Source organism: Archocentrus centrarchus, unplaced genomic scaffold (assembly GCF_007364275.1).
Source record: "Archocentrus centrarchus isolate MPI-CPG fArcCen1 unplaced genomic scaffold, fArcCen1 scaffold_24_ctg1, whole genome shotgun sequence".
In the NCBI taxonomy this organism is placed as follows: Eukaryota; Metazoa; Chordata; class Actinopteri; order Cichliformes; family Cichlidae; genus Archocentrus; species Archocentrus centrarchus.
In genome coordinates, this window is record NW_022060254.1 from 995,106 (window position 1) to 1,014,763 (window position 19,658).

The 19,658-nt window shown below is 43.1% G+C and overlaps 1 protein-coding gene across 2 annotated transcripts; it reads left to right on the plus strand.

Moving 5' to 3' along the window:
* Nucleotides 1-4,391: 4,391 nt before the first annotated feature.
* On the plus strand, nt 4,392-19,173 carry rce1a (Ras converting CAAX endopeptidase 1a). 2 transcript variants are annotated; one of them, XM_030723181.1, is made up of 8 exons: nt 4,392-4,697; nt 8,968-9,070; nt 9,210-9,293; nt 13,325-13,403; nt 13,572-13,739; nt 14,226-14,297; nt 14,406-14,468; nt 14,748-19,173. In XM_030723181.1, exons 1-8 carry the CDS (start codon nt 4,528-4,530, stop codon nt 14,975-14,977), a joined length of 969 nt encoding a protein of 322 aa, XP_030579041.1. In that variant the 5' UTR covers nt 4,392-4,527; the 3' UTR covers nt 14,978-19,173. The 2 variants fall into 2 exon arrangements, with proteins under 2 accessions (XP_030579041.1, XP_030579042.1); XM_030723182.1 differs by lacking the exon at nt 4,392-4,697 and adding an exon at nt 7,717-7,748.
* Nucleotides 19,174-19,658: the final 485 nt, after the last annotated feature.

Below are 19,658 nucleotides of genomic sequence, written 5' to 3' on the forward strand. Positions count from 1 at the left end.
GTGTTTGGGGTTTAACCTCAGTGTGCCTGCCTCCCTGTGTGTAAAGTCTGTGTTTCTGTCTATTGTGTTTAGTCATTTCCTGTTTTATTTTGATAGTATTGTGACAGCCCTCTGCCTTGGCCAGGGCCTGCTGTTGCTTGTTTGTCTGTCTGTCTGTTTGTCTTGCAGGTTCCTGGTGTGCGGAGTTAATCAGTGCAACTGGGAGCACCTGGCCACTCTCCCTGGAGCATTTTAAGAGCTGGCTGTCTCAACTGTGTTATTGACTATGTCAATGGTTTTAGGAATAGACTGTTTGCAGCAGGGGGAGGTGGCAAAGGAAAATCTGGGCCTTGGCTCAAAGTAAAATGAAGAGGCTGTTTGATTAAGGTGCTGAGCACTGACAATTCATGGCTGGGGACCAGGTCTTGGGCCTGTTGCCTTTGGAAAGCTTGCCCTTGCAGGCAAAGTTTACGGCTCCCCATGAGGTTCTTGAACATGTATCTGAACAAAATTACATCATAGTCACCCCTAAGCGTAGGAAATCAACCCAGTTATGCCATGTGAACTTGATAAAACCTTATTATTCCCAGCTGCCTGGTTCTTCTGATGCTGAAGATCAGTCAGGTTGTGTGGTTCCAGCATGTTCAGGGGGAGGGTGTCGGTAGTCTCGGTTCCTCAGACTGTGGCACCCGAGCTGGAGGACAGTTTACCGTGCCCTGACTCTGCTGTGGTGGAGGGACGTTTGAGGAATTCAGAGCCACTTTGTAAGTTACAGGTTTTGTTGGGACATCTGCCTGAGTCAAAGCAGGCGGATTTGTCCAAACTGATTAAGGAATTCCCACGCTTTGGTGATACTCCCACTCACACCCATATTATAGAGCATGTCATTGACATTAGTGAAACACAGCCAATTAGACAAAGGTTCTACCGTGTCAGTCCTGAAACAAACATCTGGAGGCTGAGGTGATGTACATGTTAAGCAATAGAATTGCTGAGCCATCGTCAAGCTGGGCGTCACCTTGCCTTTTAGTCCCAAAGTCAGACAGTACCCCTAGGTTTTGTACTGACTTCCACAAGGTGAATGCAGTTACTAAGCCAGATTCCTTCCCATTGCCACGTATGGAAGATTGTATTGACCAGGTAGGCCATGCCAAGTATGTTAGTAAATCTGATTTACTGAAGGGGTATTGATTGGCAGGTCCCATTGTCTGCACATGCACAGGAAATCTCTGTATTCATTAAGCCAAATGGCTTATTTATACAAAGTCATACCTTTCGGACTGCATAATGCCCCAGCGGCGTTTCAGAGACTCATGACTAAAGTATTGGGGGATCTGGAAGGATGTACGATCTACCTAGATGATACCGGGCTCTCTTCTACCGTTTGGTAGATGCCGATCTCACAATCAACCTAGTCAAATGTGAGTTTGCTAAGGCGACCGTGACTTACCTGGGGAGGGTGGTTGGACAAGGTACAATTCACCCAGTGCGAGACAAGGTGAAAGCTGTGGAACAGTATCCTACGCCCACCACGAAAAAGGAGCTGATGCGTTTTCTGGTGTTAGTAGGATACTACAGGAGTTTCTGCAGGAACTTTTCTGCTGTGGTAGCCCCACTGACTGACTTGCTGAAAGGAAAAGTGACCTTTGTTTGGTTTCCTGTCTGTCACCAAGCTTTTGAAAGTGTGAAAACATTGTTGTGCAGTGCTCCAGCGTTGGCAGCCCCAAACTTTGACCGGCCTTTCTCACTTCAGGTGGATGCTAGCAGTAGACCGGTATGCTTCTTAAAAAATTTTTAACTCTTACCAGTTAAATTATTCGATCATTGAAAAAGAAGCAGTGGCCCTGTTATGGGCCCTAAGGTATTTTGACATTTATCTGAGTTCTGGTGTGGCCCCTGTGGTGGTCTACACAGATCACAATCCTTTGATATTTCTGGGGTCGGTGCTCTGCCCTCTGCCTTGGCCAAGGCCTGCTGTTCCTGCTGTTGCTTGTTTATCTGTCTTGCAGGTTCCTGGTGGGCGGAGTTAATCAGTGCACCTGGCCAGTCTCCCTGGAGCATTTAAGAGCTTTGGAGGGTTTTTTTTTTCTTTCCTTACTTCTCTTTAACATATTTTTCTGTTCATTTGGGTTTATAGTGGGTTACCTTATTGTTTGTGACAAAAATAAACTGCTGTTCTTGAATTTAACTGGTGTCTCTCCCATCATTTGTCACGGCCCTTGAGCTGGACTATGACAGTATTGTCTCATGTGTATCATGCTTAGTTTTGCTTCCCCTCTGCCTCATTAGTTTGATTAGCTTCACAAGTTCCAGTAATAAAGCTTTTTAAGTTTATGTTATGGGCCACAACCTGCCTAACATACTGCCAATCATGACACTGCATAACATTTGGAATCTTGAGCCCATCTCAGTGATTAATCAACTACAACACCACCAGTTAGGTTTTCTTTCTTCAGCACTGGGTCTCTTTTTCCACTTGCAAAATATGAATTATGACTTAACTAAGTCATAACTTAAGAGATTTTGATATTGTGCACATGCAGGTGGATGAGCATGGAAGAGCCAGAAGGAAAAAGGAAGATGAGGTTTAATAGCAGGTTTGTTTGAGCTACAGGGTTCACCTTCTCTTTTTTGAATTAATCTTTTAAGTTTAGAGGTGTTCTTGCTGGTTTGCTAACTAATCAGCCTCAAGTCACACATGGTTTTTCCTGCATGACCGAAGCATCATTGGTCTGTCTATAGTTATAGGTCTGTGTTTATAGAGATACACTACAGTGCAAAAAATATTCAATCCCCATCCAAATCATTGAGCAAGTGTTCAATCATCAATCAAGCACCAAGGCATGCAGACTGCTTCTACAAACATTTCTGAAAGAATGGGTCACTCTCAGGAGCTCAGTGAATGGTACTTGTCTGACTGTACTGTGCCAAGTGTAAAGTTTGGTGGAGGGGGGATTATGATGTGGGGGTGTTTTTTGGCCCCTTAGTTCCAGTGAAAGGAACTCTTAATGCTTCAGCATACCAAGACATTTTGGACAATTTCATACTCCCAACTTTGTGGGAACAGTTTGGGGATGGCCCCTTCCTGTTCCAACATGACTGCACACCAGTGCACAAAGCAGCTCCATAAGGACATGGATGAGTGAGTTTGGTGTGGAAGAACTTGACTGGCCTGCACAGAGTCCTGACCTCAACCTGATAGAACACCTTTGGGATGAATTAGAGTGGAGGCTGTGAGGCGGGCCTTATCCAACATCAGTGTCTGACCTCACAGATGTGCTTCTGGAAGAATGGTCAGAAATTCCCATAAACATTCCTTAACCTGTGGAAAGCCTTTCCAGAAGGGTTGAAGCTGTTATAGCTGCAAAGAGTGGGCCCACATCATATTAAACCCTATGAATTAAGAATGGGATTTTACTCAAGTTCATATGTGTGCAAAGGCAGATGAGCGAATGCTTGTGGCAGTATAGTGTATCTTTTGTATGCAGGAAACTCTAACATAACAGAAAGATTTTCATATATATATATATATATATATATATATATATATATATATATATATATATATATATATATATATATATATATATATATATATATATATATAAAGCAGCCAGATATCAGTCAAAATTCAATCAGCCCATTTTACTGTAAGTCTTACATGTCTGACAAGCAAAGAAATATGTGCTGTTTTTTGAGCTGCTAATTGAATGCTGGTTATTACTGAAGTTAACTGACTTGGTGTTTGTATATAAATTATATCACACTTCTAGCAGATCACTCTGTGACTGCAGCATCGCAATTTGTTTCCACCTCTTACTAATTCTACACTATAGCATATAAAATTAAATACATCTTATATTTTTTATGTTTCTGCTGCAAATATGATCCAGTGTAACGACTCTCCAGCTCCTTGTTTAGGATGACTGTGACTGAATAAAAATTCCCTCTGTCCATTACTTATCCCAGCTGAAAACAAATACATCAGTGAATCATGATAATCCTAAAGGCGCCAATCGTAATAGTAATGCATATTTAGTTAACATTTACATGATATGCGCCACTTTGCCATTTTTGTTTTCATGAATAGTCAGATGGTCCATTGTTATGAATTATGGGGTCGCATTTTCTCTTCCCTTTGCATAAAGGATGGTCCCTGTGTATCCTATGCTAAAGGAAGTAATAAAGGAAGCACTGAAGCTCCTTTCCTTAGTTTCTGGAGAATTGGTACAGCTCTTAGTATGGTAAGGCCACTTCTCTTAGGAATCTCCTTTACTATTGGAACGCACCTCAGTACTCATATTGAGAAGAAGAAGAAGAAAAAGAAGCTGCTCAAGGTAGCGGCAGTAAATATCGGGAAGAAGAAGAAAGACACGATGACGCAATTAGAAAGCGCCGGAGACGCTAGCACACCAGTTAGCTCCGTTAGCTCGCGATTTGAAAGGAGATTTGGCAGCTCGTGTCGGCGAATGATTTATTTTGTTAGATGATCCAACAGCAACTCCGGTGTCCAGCGATTGTTTGGTTTAGTCCGGGCTGGCCGTCGTTATGACAGAGGACGAGGATTTACCAGCCAACTTTTTGACAGAGAAGATGAAGCGCGGCAGCGGAGAGCTGGTGCCTCCGGACGGGCTGTGCTGGGTGTCAGTGTTATCCTGTCTGATGCTGGCTTGTTCTTATGTTGGCAGCTTATATGTGTGGAGGAGTGACCTCCCGAGGTGAGCCACACAAGCGCTGTACGATCGTAGTGGGGTTTATTTAACAGGAGAGTCGGTGTTACTCTTTCACTCCTGTATTATTAACCTGCTACATGCAGGTTTGCCCGTGCACTTCTCAAGCTTTGCATTTTAAACATAATCTATACATGATAAAAGGTACACAGCGTCCTCTGTACTTACGGTTTATCAAACAGCAAGCAGTGTGGCCAGAAGAATATCACTAATAATATCACCTACCCTTCAAATACCCACGTTTTTATGCCCTTAAAGGTCAGGACATTTAATTCTTACTTACTGTTTGGGTCAAATTTGACCTGTTTTGACATTTGACAGCAGCAAAACTACCCCAAATGTCATTCTTTTAACCTGGAATTTGCATTGTATCCCAAAACGCACAAAAATGAAAATATTCTAAAATGTATACTGTTGTACAGGTGCTACAAGTTCTTGTACACTGAAGCTGTTCTGGGTCAAATTTGACCTGTGTCTGGTCAGATGGATTTTTAGAGCTGTCGGTCAAATCGAGGAAAATGATGGTCTTAGGAAATCTTGAAACGGAACATGCAATGTCTGTGTGTGTTTTTTGGGACAGTATTGTATTGTGTTTGGCTCCAGAATACCTGGAGTGGGCTTGCCCTGGGTACTCCGGGTTACTCCCACAGTCTGTGAATGTCAGGCTCATTGGTGATTCTAAATTGGCCGTGAATGTGAGATGGACAAAGTGCTTCAAGTTAGTAGAATAAAGTGCTTTAAAGTGTGACTTCTAGTTAAAAGCACCTTTGTTGGTGAGCACAGCGGTGAGATGTTTCCTGTAGTTGGTCACCAGGTTTGCGCACCTCTCAGGTGGGATTTTAGGCCGCTCCTCATTATATAAACTGTAAATCTTTTAGGGTTCTTGGCAAGTTGAAGCTTCAGCTCCCTCCACAGAATTTGTATAGGATTGAGGTCTGGAGAGTCACTTCATGACCACTTAGCCTTTCCTTTTTTGTTTTGGTGGCATGTTTTGGGTCATTGTCATGCTGGAAGATCCACCCACGACCCATCTTCAGTGTTCTGGCCGAGGGAAGAAGGTTCTCATCCAAGACTGATTGCCATTTTATATTTTTTCCATTTTCAAATAATCACACCAGCAGTTGCCAACTTCTCACCAAGCTTCTTACTGGTGGTCTTGTAGCCCATTCCAGCCTTGTGCCAATCTAAAATCTTGTCCCTGACATCCATTGACAGCGTTTTGGTCTTCTGTGGACAGGTGTACTTTATACACATAGCGAGCTGAGACCAGGAGTGTCTGTAATTGATTGATTGTAATGTGTGTGTGCCACGTGGACACACAGCCAGTGCTCCTGCTTTAAGCTCCGAATGTTCAAAGGAGGTATTTGTAATCAGAATTTGCAAAATTATATTTCAGATTTCACCACTAGGTGGCAGTGTTTTGTGAGAATGTATTGATGTAGTCGTCCCTGTTGTAAGATTCAGTTTATTGTCATTGCATATGTCACAAGTACAGTGCAACAAGAAGAGCATAAGACACGAACACTATGAGAGTATAAAAAGAAACAATGAAATGTGGGATGAGATCGGGGTGGTGTAGTGGTTACACTGTTACCGTACTGCAAAAAATTACTGAGACCCTCCTGGTAAGCTGCAGCGTTTCTGTGGAGTTTCCTCACACAGTTTCAAAAGATGTGCGTGTTACATTACCCGATAGCTCTAAATTGGCCACGGGAATGAACAGGAAACATACTGGTAACTTAAATATTTATTCATTTAACTAACAGAGGTCTCAGTAGCATGTTGAGGAATTATACACAACCTCAACAGCCTGGCTCCTCCACAATAAACGGCACCGAACAGGAGTCAACATCAGATTAAGCTGTTTGGCAGAGAAGATTTGGCAAGTTTTTCATGGGTGTGACCCACCTACTCAACTCTGCTGCTCAACCCACAAATGCATTTTCCTTACAAATGTGGCTCATTTTAAGGGGAAATAAACAGGCTTTCCAATGGTAAAGGGTTTATTGCCAGGAAGTAGTGTTACAACATAGAAATATTTGACCAAACACACATTTCCTTACTTTCTGTGCTAATTTTATATGCTGTATTATTATTATTATTATTATTATTATTATTAAGTTGACCCCAGCTAAGCCCAAGCAACAATGATTTTTTTTTATTGGCTTCGAAGCTACAATTTAATATAAAGCTAATGCTGAGCAAATGTATGCTATAGCTCTACTGTTACCATTTATTAATTCATGCTAATCAGCTATCGCTCCACTAATTAATTACAGTAGGGTTAATCATCGGCTTCTCTGTGATTCAGTGCCCTCAGGCTGGTATAACCTTTCTCCTTATGCTGGATGATGGAGATAAACTCGCCTCCATCTCTGTCTCTCTGACCCACTGTGTTTGCACTGATGTGGAGACCAGCTGCTTACACTCTGTGCCCACAGTTCTAATGAGTCATAAGAGAAACGCTGCCCCCCACCCTTTCTGTCACAGCCCCTCAGTTATAGCAACTTTTCTGTGAGAAAAAACTTTGCGCTGACAGTAACGTTAGCATGGCGAACATCAGTACTGCTGGCTTTGATCCCACTAATCTAGAAGAGATGTTGGTAGCTTTGATTCAAAATCTGTCTCCAGGGGTGAAAGGTACTTGCTTGTTTGCTGTTGTTTTTAGCTCTCCAAGCGTGGGCTCTAAGTAGGAGATGATGCGGCAGTCTTTTTAAAAGTGGTTTCTGCTGCTAGCTGTCCGATTTACTAGATTATCTGTCATTCCATATCTGCTTTTCCTTCTTCTCCTATTGGGCTCAGGGTAAACTCAAGGCTGCACAGACTCACGTGAGAGCCAGACTTCCCGGAGAAAACTGGCATAAAAGGTGTCCATAGAGGTTGTTACTTCCCATTATGTTGATGGCTTTAGTCAATTTTGAGATGTAAGCTATGTTAAATACAATCAGTGGTTTTAAAGCATCATCGACTCCTCATCTGCACAAAGTAGATCAGCTGAGTGCTATCTGCTTGGAAACAAAGACACTTTCAGATGACCAGGTGAGAAAGCTCTGTTAAAAAAAAATAGAATAGAATAGAATGTCTTTATTGTCATTATACGGGATGTACAATGAGATTGGAGAAAATGTGTGAAAAGAAAAAGGGGAACAATGCTGCAGCTGCAAACAGTGCTGCTTTTCCATTAGTACCCACTCAGCTTGGCTCGGCTCAGTTTTTAGCGTCCTCCATTAGGTGGTAGTACCTGGTACCAGGTACTTTTTAGTACCCACTCAGCTGGGGTTCCAAGCATGCCGAGATCATCTGAAAATGTGACGTCAGCAGAATGCATGCCACTGATTGGCCAGGCAGTGACGTCTCTAGATGAGTCATGAGAGCGACTCCTTCACAAGAACCAAGCCCGCAGTTTTTGCAACCCGACAATGAGGGAAATGCCCCCACGCAGACAAGCACAAATGTTTTTGAGCTTGGTGGCTACTGACAGAATTCAGAGGAAGCTAGATGGAGCGATTGTTTTTGTGTCGCATATAAATGATGTCACTGGACTACAGCCTTATAAAGGAGATGTGGGAGTCACTTTGGTTGCAAAAAAACCCTTTTTATTTAGGCTCAACATACCTCGGCCTCTTTAATCTTGCCTTGTAGTTGCCCCCCCCCCCCCTCTTGAAACCAAAGGGGAGGTGACAAAAAACTGCATTAGGTTCTAGGTGCCACATTTGGCTGGTTCCAAAAGCAAGTTAGTCCCCTAGACTCCCAAGTTTAAAAGGCCAGCTTTACAGCATGAAAAAGCTGTTTGGGTTTTTGTGGGTACTTTCTCCCTTCATAACTCAAAGGAGGATGGCTTTTTAACCTTGATTCTGGAGGTACAGGTGTGGCCACTCGATTGCCAGGTCAAGCTGTAGCCCAAACAGCCTCACCATACAACTGTAGACGCTGAGCTCTATGGTGTGCTTGAGCTGTTCGTGGAGCATTTTAATGCTTTTATTTAACAAATAATATGGCCTCCTGTCTGCTAGAGACATCCAAGGAGTCTGTATTTCAGTTTACTTTGCACTAATTAACAGGTATATGTGAATTTACAATGTATCCAGAGCTTGCTAGTGATAGCTGACAGCGTAGTACTCCACCATCTTATCTCCATTTTGGCTCCATCAAACCAACGTGGCAGCAGCCCAGTGCTTATGTTGTAGCTGGATGTGCCTGTATTACTTGTGTGGTAGGTTTAACACTCTGGGCATTGTTGCCTGTCCTCTGTCCTCAGGGACCACCCTGCTGTGATAAAGAGGCGCTTCACCAGCGTCCTGATCGTGTCGGGTCTGTCGCCTCTGTTTGTTTGGGCATGGAGAGAATGCACAGGTGTCAGGGTGAGTGTAGATCTTAGATGCCTCTAACTGCTGCTTCTCTCTATTCTGGTCAGAATTAACATTTTGTAGTATGTATGTTATGTCACATTGCTGCCTGACAAATTTGCTGTTTTCATTTAGCCTTCTTTGTGTTTGTCAGACCGGCCCATCTTTGCTGGCTCTCATGGGAATCCGGTTTGAAGGCCTCATTCCTGCCATTATACTTCCTCTGCTGCTCACCATGGTAAGAAACACACAATGTGTTTACCACAGTAGCGTTTCCAATAGTTGGTTCTGCATATTAATCATTAAAACAATGCTTCGGGAAAAGTCATTTTAATGCTGATAACTTACTGTATCTGCAAAGTACACTGAAAATGGTGTAATCAGAGGTGCGCTCAGAGTTATGGAGGTACAGATGTTACCAAATGTGGGAGGTTGTAGAATAAAATTTGAGAATGTGTAGAAACAGTTTCACAAATATGTAGGTTGATATTTATACAAATATGCTGAGAAACTGAATCATGTGCTACTTTTTCTTTCATATATACAACCGCAACAGGAGCGTATTTAAAGGAAAAGGCTGGCAAAGAGAACACTCAGCCAGGGAGATGAAGAACGTGGACAGGAGTACCCGGAGTCTAGGTCTGCAGCAAGGAGAGGAAGGAAGGAGAAAAGGACTTGTATCAACTGGATAGGCAGAGAGATTAAGCTGGAAGGGATGTGCAGCAGGTTAGCAGGTGATTAAGGGTAGAGATGGAAATGTACTGATGAGTGAAGAGTATGCTGAGGAGGTCCTTTAACTCTTTACTCACCACAGGCCTGCCGGCAGGTCTGTTACCTTCAAAAGCGCCGCCATTTGCAGACTTCCAGCAACAATTACCGTAATAACTATAAGCTGGGTGTGAAGCTTTCCGAATTTTTTCCGGTAGGACAAATGGTCGCTTAATTGATGATCGCTCGTTGTTAAAGGCTTAAGGAGCTGATGAGAGAGAAGAGGATGGATGGAGGACAGTTAGTGAATCAGGAAGTGAGGGCAGCTATGAAAAGGATGAAGTCCGTTGTTCCAGATGACATACCTGGAGATGCCTAGGAGCAAGGTCAGTGGACTTTTTAGCCAAATTCTTTAACATAGTCTGAGGAATGGAGAAGAGGTGTACTGGTACTGATTTTCAAGAACAAGCAGAGCTGTTGTAACTGCAGCTCTGTTACAGTTGATAGGCCATATCATGAAGTTATGGGAAAGCACTGTTGAAGCTACGAGAGAGGAACCTGAGAAGAGATAGCTGATACACTGGATAAAGGATGTTGAATATGTAGCTGCTAGGCAGGAGGAAAAGAGGATGACCACAAAGAAGGTTCATTGGCAGAGTGAAGGAAAACATGCAGGGTTGGTGGGACAGGAGAGAATGTTAGGGATAGGGTGAGATGGAGGCAGATGATCCAGTGTGACCCCTAAAAGAGAGCAGCTGAAAGACCTTTTGTAACACAAGAGTTGCACAAAACATGCACTTTTACCTGTAATGTAACCGCACAGAGTGGGGAGAAGGTCGGAGGAGCAGTGGGAACAGGTCAACCAATCAGAAAGCAGGGGTATGTTTGATTAGTCCAAAAAAAAAGTGACCTCCTGTCTCTCGTTGCTAATTGTTTTTCTTGACCTTAGTGTGAAATATCAGGAGCTCAAGGAGAGGTGTGTAGGAGAATTGAGCATGGTGCATAAAGTATCCAGCCAGAGTTAAATTAGACTCATTAATAATGTGAGTTGAAACTGCCCTGTCCAGAAGGTGGATGACAAAACGTGCATCTTATTTCACCCCAATATGTTCCTACCATGCTGTTTTATATAGGCCATATGAGAAGTTTTATTTATGTAATATCAAATCACAGCATCAGTCACCTGAAGGTGCTTAAATATCACTTCATCGAGAAGGTGGGAATTTAAAAAAAAAGGGAACATGAGGCCAGATTTAGTTATGCTCTATTTCAGGGCAAAATCCTCTATTTGCTTGAACAGCTGCTGTCTGGATTTACTTACAATGTCAATTTTGTGACTGAGAGGTGTGGACAGGGTTTTGCGTCCGGCCTTATTGCAAATGTATTTGTAGGAGTTTCCCTTTCAGAGCACAGATTTTTTTATTTTTTTTTTTGCGTGGGAGGGGGGGGGATTTAAATGAATCACTCAAGTGTGATTTACTAAGGCTTGCAGCGTGCCAAAAAACATCTTATTTTGTGCCTCACGTGTTTGTGATAATTGGCATTAGGAGCATTCATCTATGAATGACGGGCTGTTATTAGAACAAGTGTGTAACTGACATGTTTCTGTGCTGTGAGTTTTTAGAGCTGAGCCCCACATAATTAGTAATACTGTTACCTGCACTGCCTTTCCTCAGCAGCGCTCACACACCGAGCAGCTCCTGTTTCGTCTCTCTCTGTTATCAGGTGTGTTACAGACCCAGAGTGATGTGCACATTTAAGGCATGTGGCACAAAAACAGTGTCATCATTAACTCACAGACAGGTTGGGTTCTGCTCATTTTTGAGCTGCTAGTTTGTGCTGCTCTTGACAGAGTGCTGGTTATTGCGGTGTATAATAGTAAATAATAATATAATAAACTGTCTGCCAGTTTACACAATCTCTCCAGCGATTATACGCTGGAGAGATTGTGTATCTCGGCTGGCCTGGGAACGCCTTGGGGTCCCTCCGGATGAGCTGGAGGAGGTGGCTGGGGAGAGGGAAGCTTGGGCTTCTCTGCTTAGGCTTCTGCCCCCGCGACCCGGCCCCGGATAAGCGGAAGAAAATGGATGGATGGATGGATGTCTGCCAGTTTTTGCAATCATAATCATGATCTGAGTGCACTGTTGTGCTAAACACATTTGCTTTTCCAACATGAGCTCTCTGTAAGCGCCTCTTGTTAGTTTTTTTTTTTTTTTGTCATTTAATTTTTGTATTGTTGTTATTAATTTACTAATTGTTGTTATTATTCAAGAGTACATGTGCAGTATAGCGATAAAAGAGCTGACAGGCAGGAAGAGAGGAAAAAAGACAGAAAAAAGGAAAAGGGGTGGGAAGTATGAGAATAAAAGGAGAGTGCAAGCAGGCTGTGCACCTCCAGGACGTAGCCAGCTCAGCCCCCAAACCTCCGGCTGACACCCGCCCTGGGCTGGCTGTAAAAAGGAGGGGCGGGTCACCATGCAGCACATTGAGCCACATGAATGGCCCCAGCCATTTTGGCCTCTGCGGCAGACGGACTGCCTGACTTGGGGCCTGCCTGCACACTCTAGACTCCTCTAGACGCTCTAGATTGAGTGGGTGACTGATGCTTAGACCCAACATCAGACACACACATACACACAAAAGGGACAAGATAAACTGAGAACCTGGCAGAAGAACTTGTACCGAAATAAATCATTTTACCTGTTGTTCAGTGGTGGCGTTCTGAAAATGACAGTTCAGAGGCAGAGCTGTTGATTTACTCCAGCTGACAGTCTGATGTAGAGGACAGCTTATCTGTTAGAAGAGAGGTTTGCGAGTTCCCAAGAAAAAGTAATACAACAGCAGCACATAGGCTTATCCTGTGGGCTGAATTTTAGTTTGAATTCCTTGTAATAGCTACATTTTGTCAGATTGTCCCATCGATGAAGATGTTGTAAATCGAGGGGGAGAGTGGGCGGCCCTGCCTGGTGCTCCTCTGCAGACTGAAGCTATGGGAATTAAGATCCTTACACGCATTCGGAGAGTTTAAGAGAGTTTTGATCCAATCTATGAAGAATGAACCAAATCCAGATTTGTGTAGAAGCTAAAGAGATGCAGAGGCAATCACTTCCTTTGCATGTGTGTGTTGCAGCTGTTGGTTGTATGTGGAGATGCAACACGGAACAATAGGGAGACAGATTCAGTTGATATGAATTCAAAATAAGAAGTCATTTAATGCATCGCTGCGAAATGAGCTGAAAATAGTCTTCAGTAACAAGGTCGTCAGTCTCCGGGACCATCGTCGATCCTTGATATGGTCCATTGGCACAGCCCTACGTAAGACAGACATGCTCTCTAATGTGAGAGATGTAATTCAGTTTTATTTATATAGCGCCAAATCACAGCAAGCACAGTGTAATGAATCTCAGCTCATGGTTTGCATAAAGTTTTGGCATCAAAAACTGTAAATTCTTCCACAGGGATGATTCTGTCTGAAGCTCTGGTAATAGCAGGAACATCGTGAATACTTGAAAATCATATTTCAGCGTATATTGAAAGTGTTTGTGTGACCTTGTGCTGCAGGTCCTGTTTCTGGGCCCCCTCATGCAGTTGGCCATGGACTGTCCCTGGAGCTTCACAGATGGACTCCGGGTGGCCTTCGGTAAGCCAACACGCTGTATTTTGTCTTATTAAAGTAAATTTAGGTCTGTTTACTCTTGTTCCTTTTTTTCTTGACAGTGATTTATCGCAAAACTGTCTGATGTTTATTCAAAAATATGTTTTGCAGAAAACTTTATTTTTAGCCTTTCGATTCTGTGTCTTCCTGCAGACCCATGGTTCTGGATGTTGTGTGCCAGTGACATGCGGTGGTTGAGAAATCAAGTGGTGGCACCGCTAACAGAGGAGCTGGTGTTCAGAGCGTGCATGCTGCCCATGTTGGTACCCTGTGCTGGGCCTTCCACTGCCATCATCACCTGTCCCCTTTTTTTTGGAGTGGGTGAGTCCAGGTTTTTAGCAAACAGCAATCGGGACCCGTTCCCCGGCCTGAAGGCGCAGGGAAGCGACCGGTGAAAACTCAGACGTACAGGCAACAAGCTGAGTAGATACAAGGATACCCACCCATGATGGTGGCCTGAGGGCCCGACATCCTCTAGTACAGCGGTGTCAAACTCCTGGCCCGCGGGCTGCACCTGGAAATAGGGGAATAGGGGGCGGAAATAGGGGCTGGCCGGAAATAGGGGGCGTGGCGCCCCCTATTTCCGGCCCACAATTTGATGTCAAAAATATAAGACAATTTGGCACTTTAAGTTACTTCTTTGACATTTCGCTAACTCCTCTTAATTGTAGGGGAGAGAGAAAAATGATTTTTTCCTCATTGAAATCTGATGTGTCTTGAAACCCTCTGATGTGTTCAGCTAATGTCTTTTCAAAGATGTTCAGATGTTGCTGCGTTTCTGAGTCCGTGCTCTGTTCCGTCTTCTAGCTCATTTTCACCACGTGATCGAGTTGCTGAGGTTCAGACAGGGGACGCTGTCGGGCATTTTTCTCTCTGCAGGTGAGAGCTGATGTCTTCCTTTCGCATGAGGGCACTGCATTTATTGTGACTGCGTCACACCTTGGAAGAATCTGGTGAAGGTCTTTTGTTTTTCCTGTTTTGCAACAGTGTTTCAGTTCTCCTACACGGCAGTATTTGGAGCGTACACAGCCTTCATCTTCATCAGAACAGGTGAGACGATTTTCTTTTCCTTCTGATCTCATTTTACATCTTTCTGTAATCTTTTCCTTGTATTGTCCTAAAGGCCTGCTGCAACCTTAGGATTATATTTGGTGTGTTTTTTTTTTTTTGTTTTGTTTTTTTTTGGTGTTTTTCCTGAAAAGTCTGAACCATAAAAGTGAGCTTCATATCTGATGCTCCTGCTTTGGCTTAAGAACACTTTTAACACTTTTAAGCTCCGGTGGTAATGTCTGCATTTCCTGTGTGTGTGTGTGTGTGTGTGTGTTACAGGTCACCTGATTGGTCCGGTGCTCTGCCACTCCTTCTGTAACTACATGGGTTTCCCTGCCATCAGCACAGCTCTGGAGCACCCGTACCGCCTCACTGTCCTCTCTTCCTATGTGCTGGGGGTCTTCCTCTTCTTTCTATTCCTGTTCCCCTTCACTGACCCCTCCTATTACAGCTTCCCCACCCCAGTCTGTACCCTCACCTCCTTTCCCAGCTCCCTCTGCCTCTCCTGATCCTTGCCACACCCTCACATCTCTGCTGCTGTCATGAAGCATTTGAGGGTGTTTTTATTTTTTTTTTACTTTATTTATTCTATTTTATTTTGGCCGTTAGATTTAAGAGTTCCGGTCTGGTCGAGTTCGGGTCAACAGCGCTGGTGGCTATTCGGGCTACGATGCCACAGAGAGGTGAGGAAGTCTGTATGTCTGTGTGGCATCAATCCTCTAAGCCTGTTTAAAGCTGCTGCTCAGCTCATAGTGTGCAGGAGGTGGAGTTATTTTGCTGAGAGTAAACTGAGACCGTCCAGTTCTAAAGACACGTGTCCTACGCTGGGACTCTGATATGTGATGCTACAGTAGAGCTGACAGAAGGTCTCAGCAGATCCGTATAACACTGCTAAATCTCTGTGTTCATTTTTTTATTTTCCCATGCGGTCTGCCTCATCTTCCTAAAGGATGATTCTGGTTTCCTGCAGCTCAGCCCGTGTTTTCATCATTTTGATGGTTGTTTCTCTCAGAAATAATTTGACCCACATGTTACTGACACCATGTGTTAGATTGGAAACAACTATTTTAGTTGTAAGCATTCACTTCCTGCTTCTTTCATCTGACACACAGTTGTGTGTAACATGGCTAATTGAAATGTTCAAAAAGTAGTATTCCATTAAATATTCACAGAAGCCGTGATGGTCAGGAAAACAGAAATAATTAGAGAGATCGGAACAATTAAATAAGTTTGAATAAAAGAGGATAAAACAATGAATTAATTTCCAAAAAAAAGGGGTGGTGTGTTTCAGGTTTAAACATTATCAAATGTAATCTTTAGCAGAAGCCAAATCATCTAGTCATCAGCATCGAATGGGGTTGGACTTTAAATTTGGGTTTAGGTGGATTTAAAAGAAGCAGCAGTGGGTTTGCTGCACAGTTTTAAGCCTGTAACGAGTCGAGCTGTTGTGATAAACCAGAATGATCCTTTAATGCCATTAGCATTAGCAACTGTTGAGAAAGGAATGGAAACCGTTGCTTTTACTCAGATGAGGTTTGCTAAAGTTTTACCGGTATATAAAAAAGTGAGCGTTCCAGCCTCTCCAAAAACACACGGCACGGTTCTGTTGCATTGTGTACGTGTGGAGCATGTTTCAGTCTTAAAGTGGAGATTGCTGTATTGTTTTTCATTCATTTCCGTTTCCCACAGCAGTTTACAGTTTCTAAGCTATTTGAAAAGGAGTTTCTCTGATTTCTCACACAGTGTGTGTGCAGATCGAACAGGTCTCATTCTGCCCTTTGCTGCCATTTTATTTAGCTTCAGCTAAATGAACCTCAACACTCGGGCGTAATTTAAGAGAGAAGCAAGACACGTGAACACAGCTTTACTACAAACAAGGACTACAATACTTCTATAATACTGCAGAAAATGGTCACCAGCACATGCCCAGAGGAAGAAAGGAGGTTATTGGCACGAGCTCTGACAATCCCACTATCAGTAGGCAGAAATACAAGCACTCAGGTTTGTGTCGGCTCCCTTTTAAATATATGCACTGTAAAACCAGATTTACACAACATGTTTCTACATGATATTTAAGCCAAACTAATGTTTGTGACATACCAGGAACATAGCTTTTGTTATAAGACCACAATAGGGAGAAAACCATAAAACTAAACAGGAAGTCTTAAGTCATAACTTGGACTTTTAATGACAAATGTAGTGTTTTGTTCTTACAGTGTAAATATTTGGCTGAATTTGTGAGTAAGAACTCAACAGTCTCTAATTTTTATGGTAGTTTGATTTTGACTGAGAGTCAAAGAGAGACAGAAAATCAACCAAGAATCCAGAAAAAGGTTTCGGTTTCTGGGCCGCCGCTTGCCAACTCGAAGCTTCAGTTCCCACCACAGATTTTGTAGAGCATTGAGGTCTGGAGGCCACACCATAACCTTAATGTACTCCTTTGTTAGCTGCTCCTTTCTTTCCTTAGTGATAGGTTTTGGATCATTGTCATGCTGGAAGACCCCATCCACAGCCCACCTTCAGTGTTCTGGCTGAGGGAAGGAGGTTCTTTTACATGACGTGGCCCCACCCCTTGACCCCTCGATGGTCATTTTCTAGGAGTGGCTGTGGCTCAGGAGGTAGAGCAGGTCATCTACTAATTGGAAGGTTGCTGGTTGAATTCCTGGCTGCTCCAGCCTGCATGTGTGCATCAGAATGTGATTGTGTGAATGTTAGATAGAAACCACTTGGGTGTGTGAATGGGAGAATGCTGTATAAAGCACTTTGAGTGTTCATGTAGAGTAGAAAAGCGCTATACAAGAAGCATTAACCATTTTCCAAATGGCACCAACAGCTTCTCACCGAGCTTCTTGTAGCCCAGTCCAGCCTTGTGCAGGTCTGCAGTCTTGTCCCGGACATCCTTTGACAGCTCTTTGGTCTCGCCCGGGGGTGTGGAGAGGTTGGAATGGAAGAAATTGATTCTGTGCGCAGGTGCGCTTTATACACATAACGAGCTGAGATCATGAGTATCTGTAATTGAGTGAGTGATTGTAATCGGAGTATCCATTTGGCACCCAGATTACAATCTGCGGGATCCAGAATTCTGGCTGGGTTTATTCAACTTTTATGTAATGTTTTTTTCTGGATTTTTGGTCTATATTCTGTCTCTTTCCATTAAATGAAACTACCATAACAATTAGAAACTATTAATTTCTTTGTAAGTGAGCAACCTTAAAAATTCAGCAGGGGATCAAATAATTATTTCCCCCACTGTGCAATTACTGCAAGAAACACACAGTTTTGAAAAATACTAGGATCCTTGACTAATTAGTGACTATTAAGATAATGAGCCTCAACTGGAAAATTCCTGAATCTTCACACTAAACAGGGGACGGTGTGACTGAAGTACCGGTTTAGTCATATTTTATTCCTGTAAAGCGCAAAGTGGTTTAGACGTTGTGGTTAAACTGTGAACTGAGCTGTTAATGATTAAAAATCCTCAGACTCGGGTAAGATAGTGGCCAAAACAACAGAAGCAAAGCCAAGTTGTAACAACAGAAAAGGTGATTTCCTCAGCGAAGCACTCAGTCGTAGACGTTTGCACTAAACTTCTGTGCAGTCTAAGAATTTTCTCGCACTCTAGAGTAGCATCACAGCCCCACCCCACCCCCAGTTTCATCATTTATTATTGGGACACCGGTACAGTCGGCCAGTGTCTGTGCTTGCTATGAAACAACCAAACAGCACAGATATGCCATTATTTCTGCATCTCCACGAGATGAAACTAGTATTAGCTTAAAGCTAATCTGAGAGTGGCTGAAAAACTGCAGACACCTATAAGCTGAACTCTTACTGTGAAGACAGAGCAAGTGGCTTGGACATCCAGCTATAAATCCTATGTATGGAAAGCATTTCGATTGATCTTCACTGGATGAAATGGGGTCATTTTTGTATTTATGTAACTGGGAAGTTTACAGACATTTGGCAGGTGGAGTATTTTTGTACTGTGCCTCCCTGAAGCTGCCAGCTGAGGGCAGCCTAGCACTTTGTGAAATGCAGAACGGACTCACTGAAGGGAGTAGAAGACCTTTCAATTCTGCTGATCACCCTGTCTGACATGAGCCATTTGTCACTGCAGAACTATTTCCCTCTAATTAATTTTTATGTACAATTATGACCCAGTTGAGGAGATTGATGCAGAGACATCCTCTGATGCTAGTTTAACTGTTTGTCATCAGTTTTTCTCTCCTTATACTTCCCTCGCAATCTGTCCGGTTGCTTTGATTGCTCTGTTTATAGCTGAGCATCATTCAGTGTGGACTGATGAGTTCAAAAGATGAACTTTTTGGAAAGATTGTGTCTCACTGCATCAAGCCTAAAACTCAGTCCATAAAAGGTCATCATACCAAGAGTCAAACATGGTGGTGGTAGTGTGATGGTCTGGGGCTGCTTCAGGGCCTGGATGATGTGCTGTATTTCCTGCTCACTAGCAGAAAATCCTGAAGGGAGTTTGTGCCCTGAAGCTCAAGCTAACTTGGGCTATGCAGCAGGGCAGTGATCTGAAACGCAATATTCATCAGAATGGCTCAAAAAACTGTTAACTCAATAACCACATCACTGACGATAGGGTACACTCTTTATTCGTTGCCATCAACAAAACCTACAAAACTCCCAGCACCCCCTGCGCACTCCTCACTCCACCCTCCGACACATGCGCAGTAGGATAATACAACTTAACAATCTCCCCTCTTTCTTTAAAGAATACAGAACAAATTAAAACAACATTTTAATTTTACTTATTTGAACTTAATCTTTAAATTGCCACTCCCCCTCACTAAGGGCTCTCAGCAGTCCAAGTGCAGATGCTCCCACTTTTGTTAAGCAGTTAGCAAGCTGCTCTTTGGTAGATGTCCATATGATTTTTTGAATTGTCCCTGATTCCATAAGTTCTTTGATGCCGCTGATCTCAAGTCGAAGTCTCTTTTCAGTTACAGATTTTGTAGACTTTACAGCATCAAGAAGGGAATGGTTGTCTGTTACACAGATAATGGGCAGAATGTTGTGTGTGCCATCACCAACCATGAGCTCTGAATAGAGTGTAGCTAGAAAGACAGCACTATCAATTCCATCTGCAAGTGCTAAAGTCTCTCCAGCTAACGTGCTTCGTACCACTCTCTTGATCCGTTTTGACTGCCAGCATATAGGTGAAAA

What these genes read in the sequence shown, in the direction of transcription:
- rce1a (XM_030723181.1), top strand. Translation starts at nt 4,528, where the DNA reads ATGACAGAGGACGAGGATTTACCAGCCAACTTTTTGACAGAGAAGATG. An exon ending in TTCCTCTGCTGCTCACCATG is followed by an intron (nt 9,294 to 13,324) that starts GTAAGAAACACA and finishes CTTGTGCTGCAG; the next exon opens with GTCCTGTTTCTGGGCCCCCT. An exon ending in TGGACTCCGGGTGGCCTTCG is followed by an intron (nt 13,404 to 13,571) that starts GTAAGCCAACAC and finishes GTCTTCCTGCAG; the next exon opens with ACCCATGGTTCTGGATGTTG.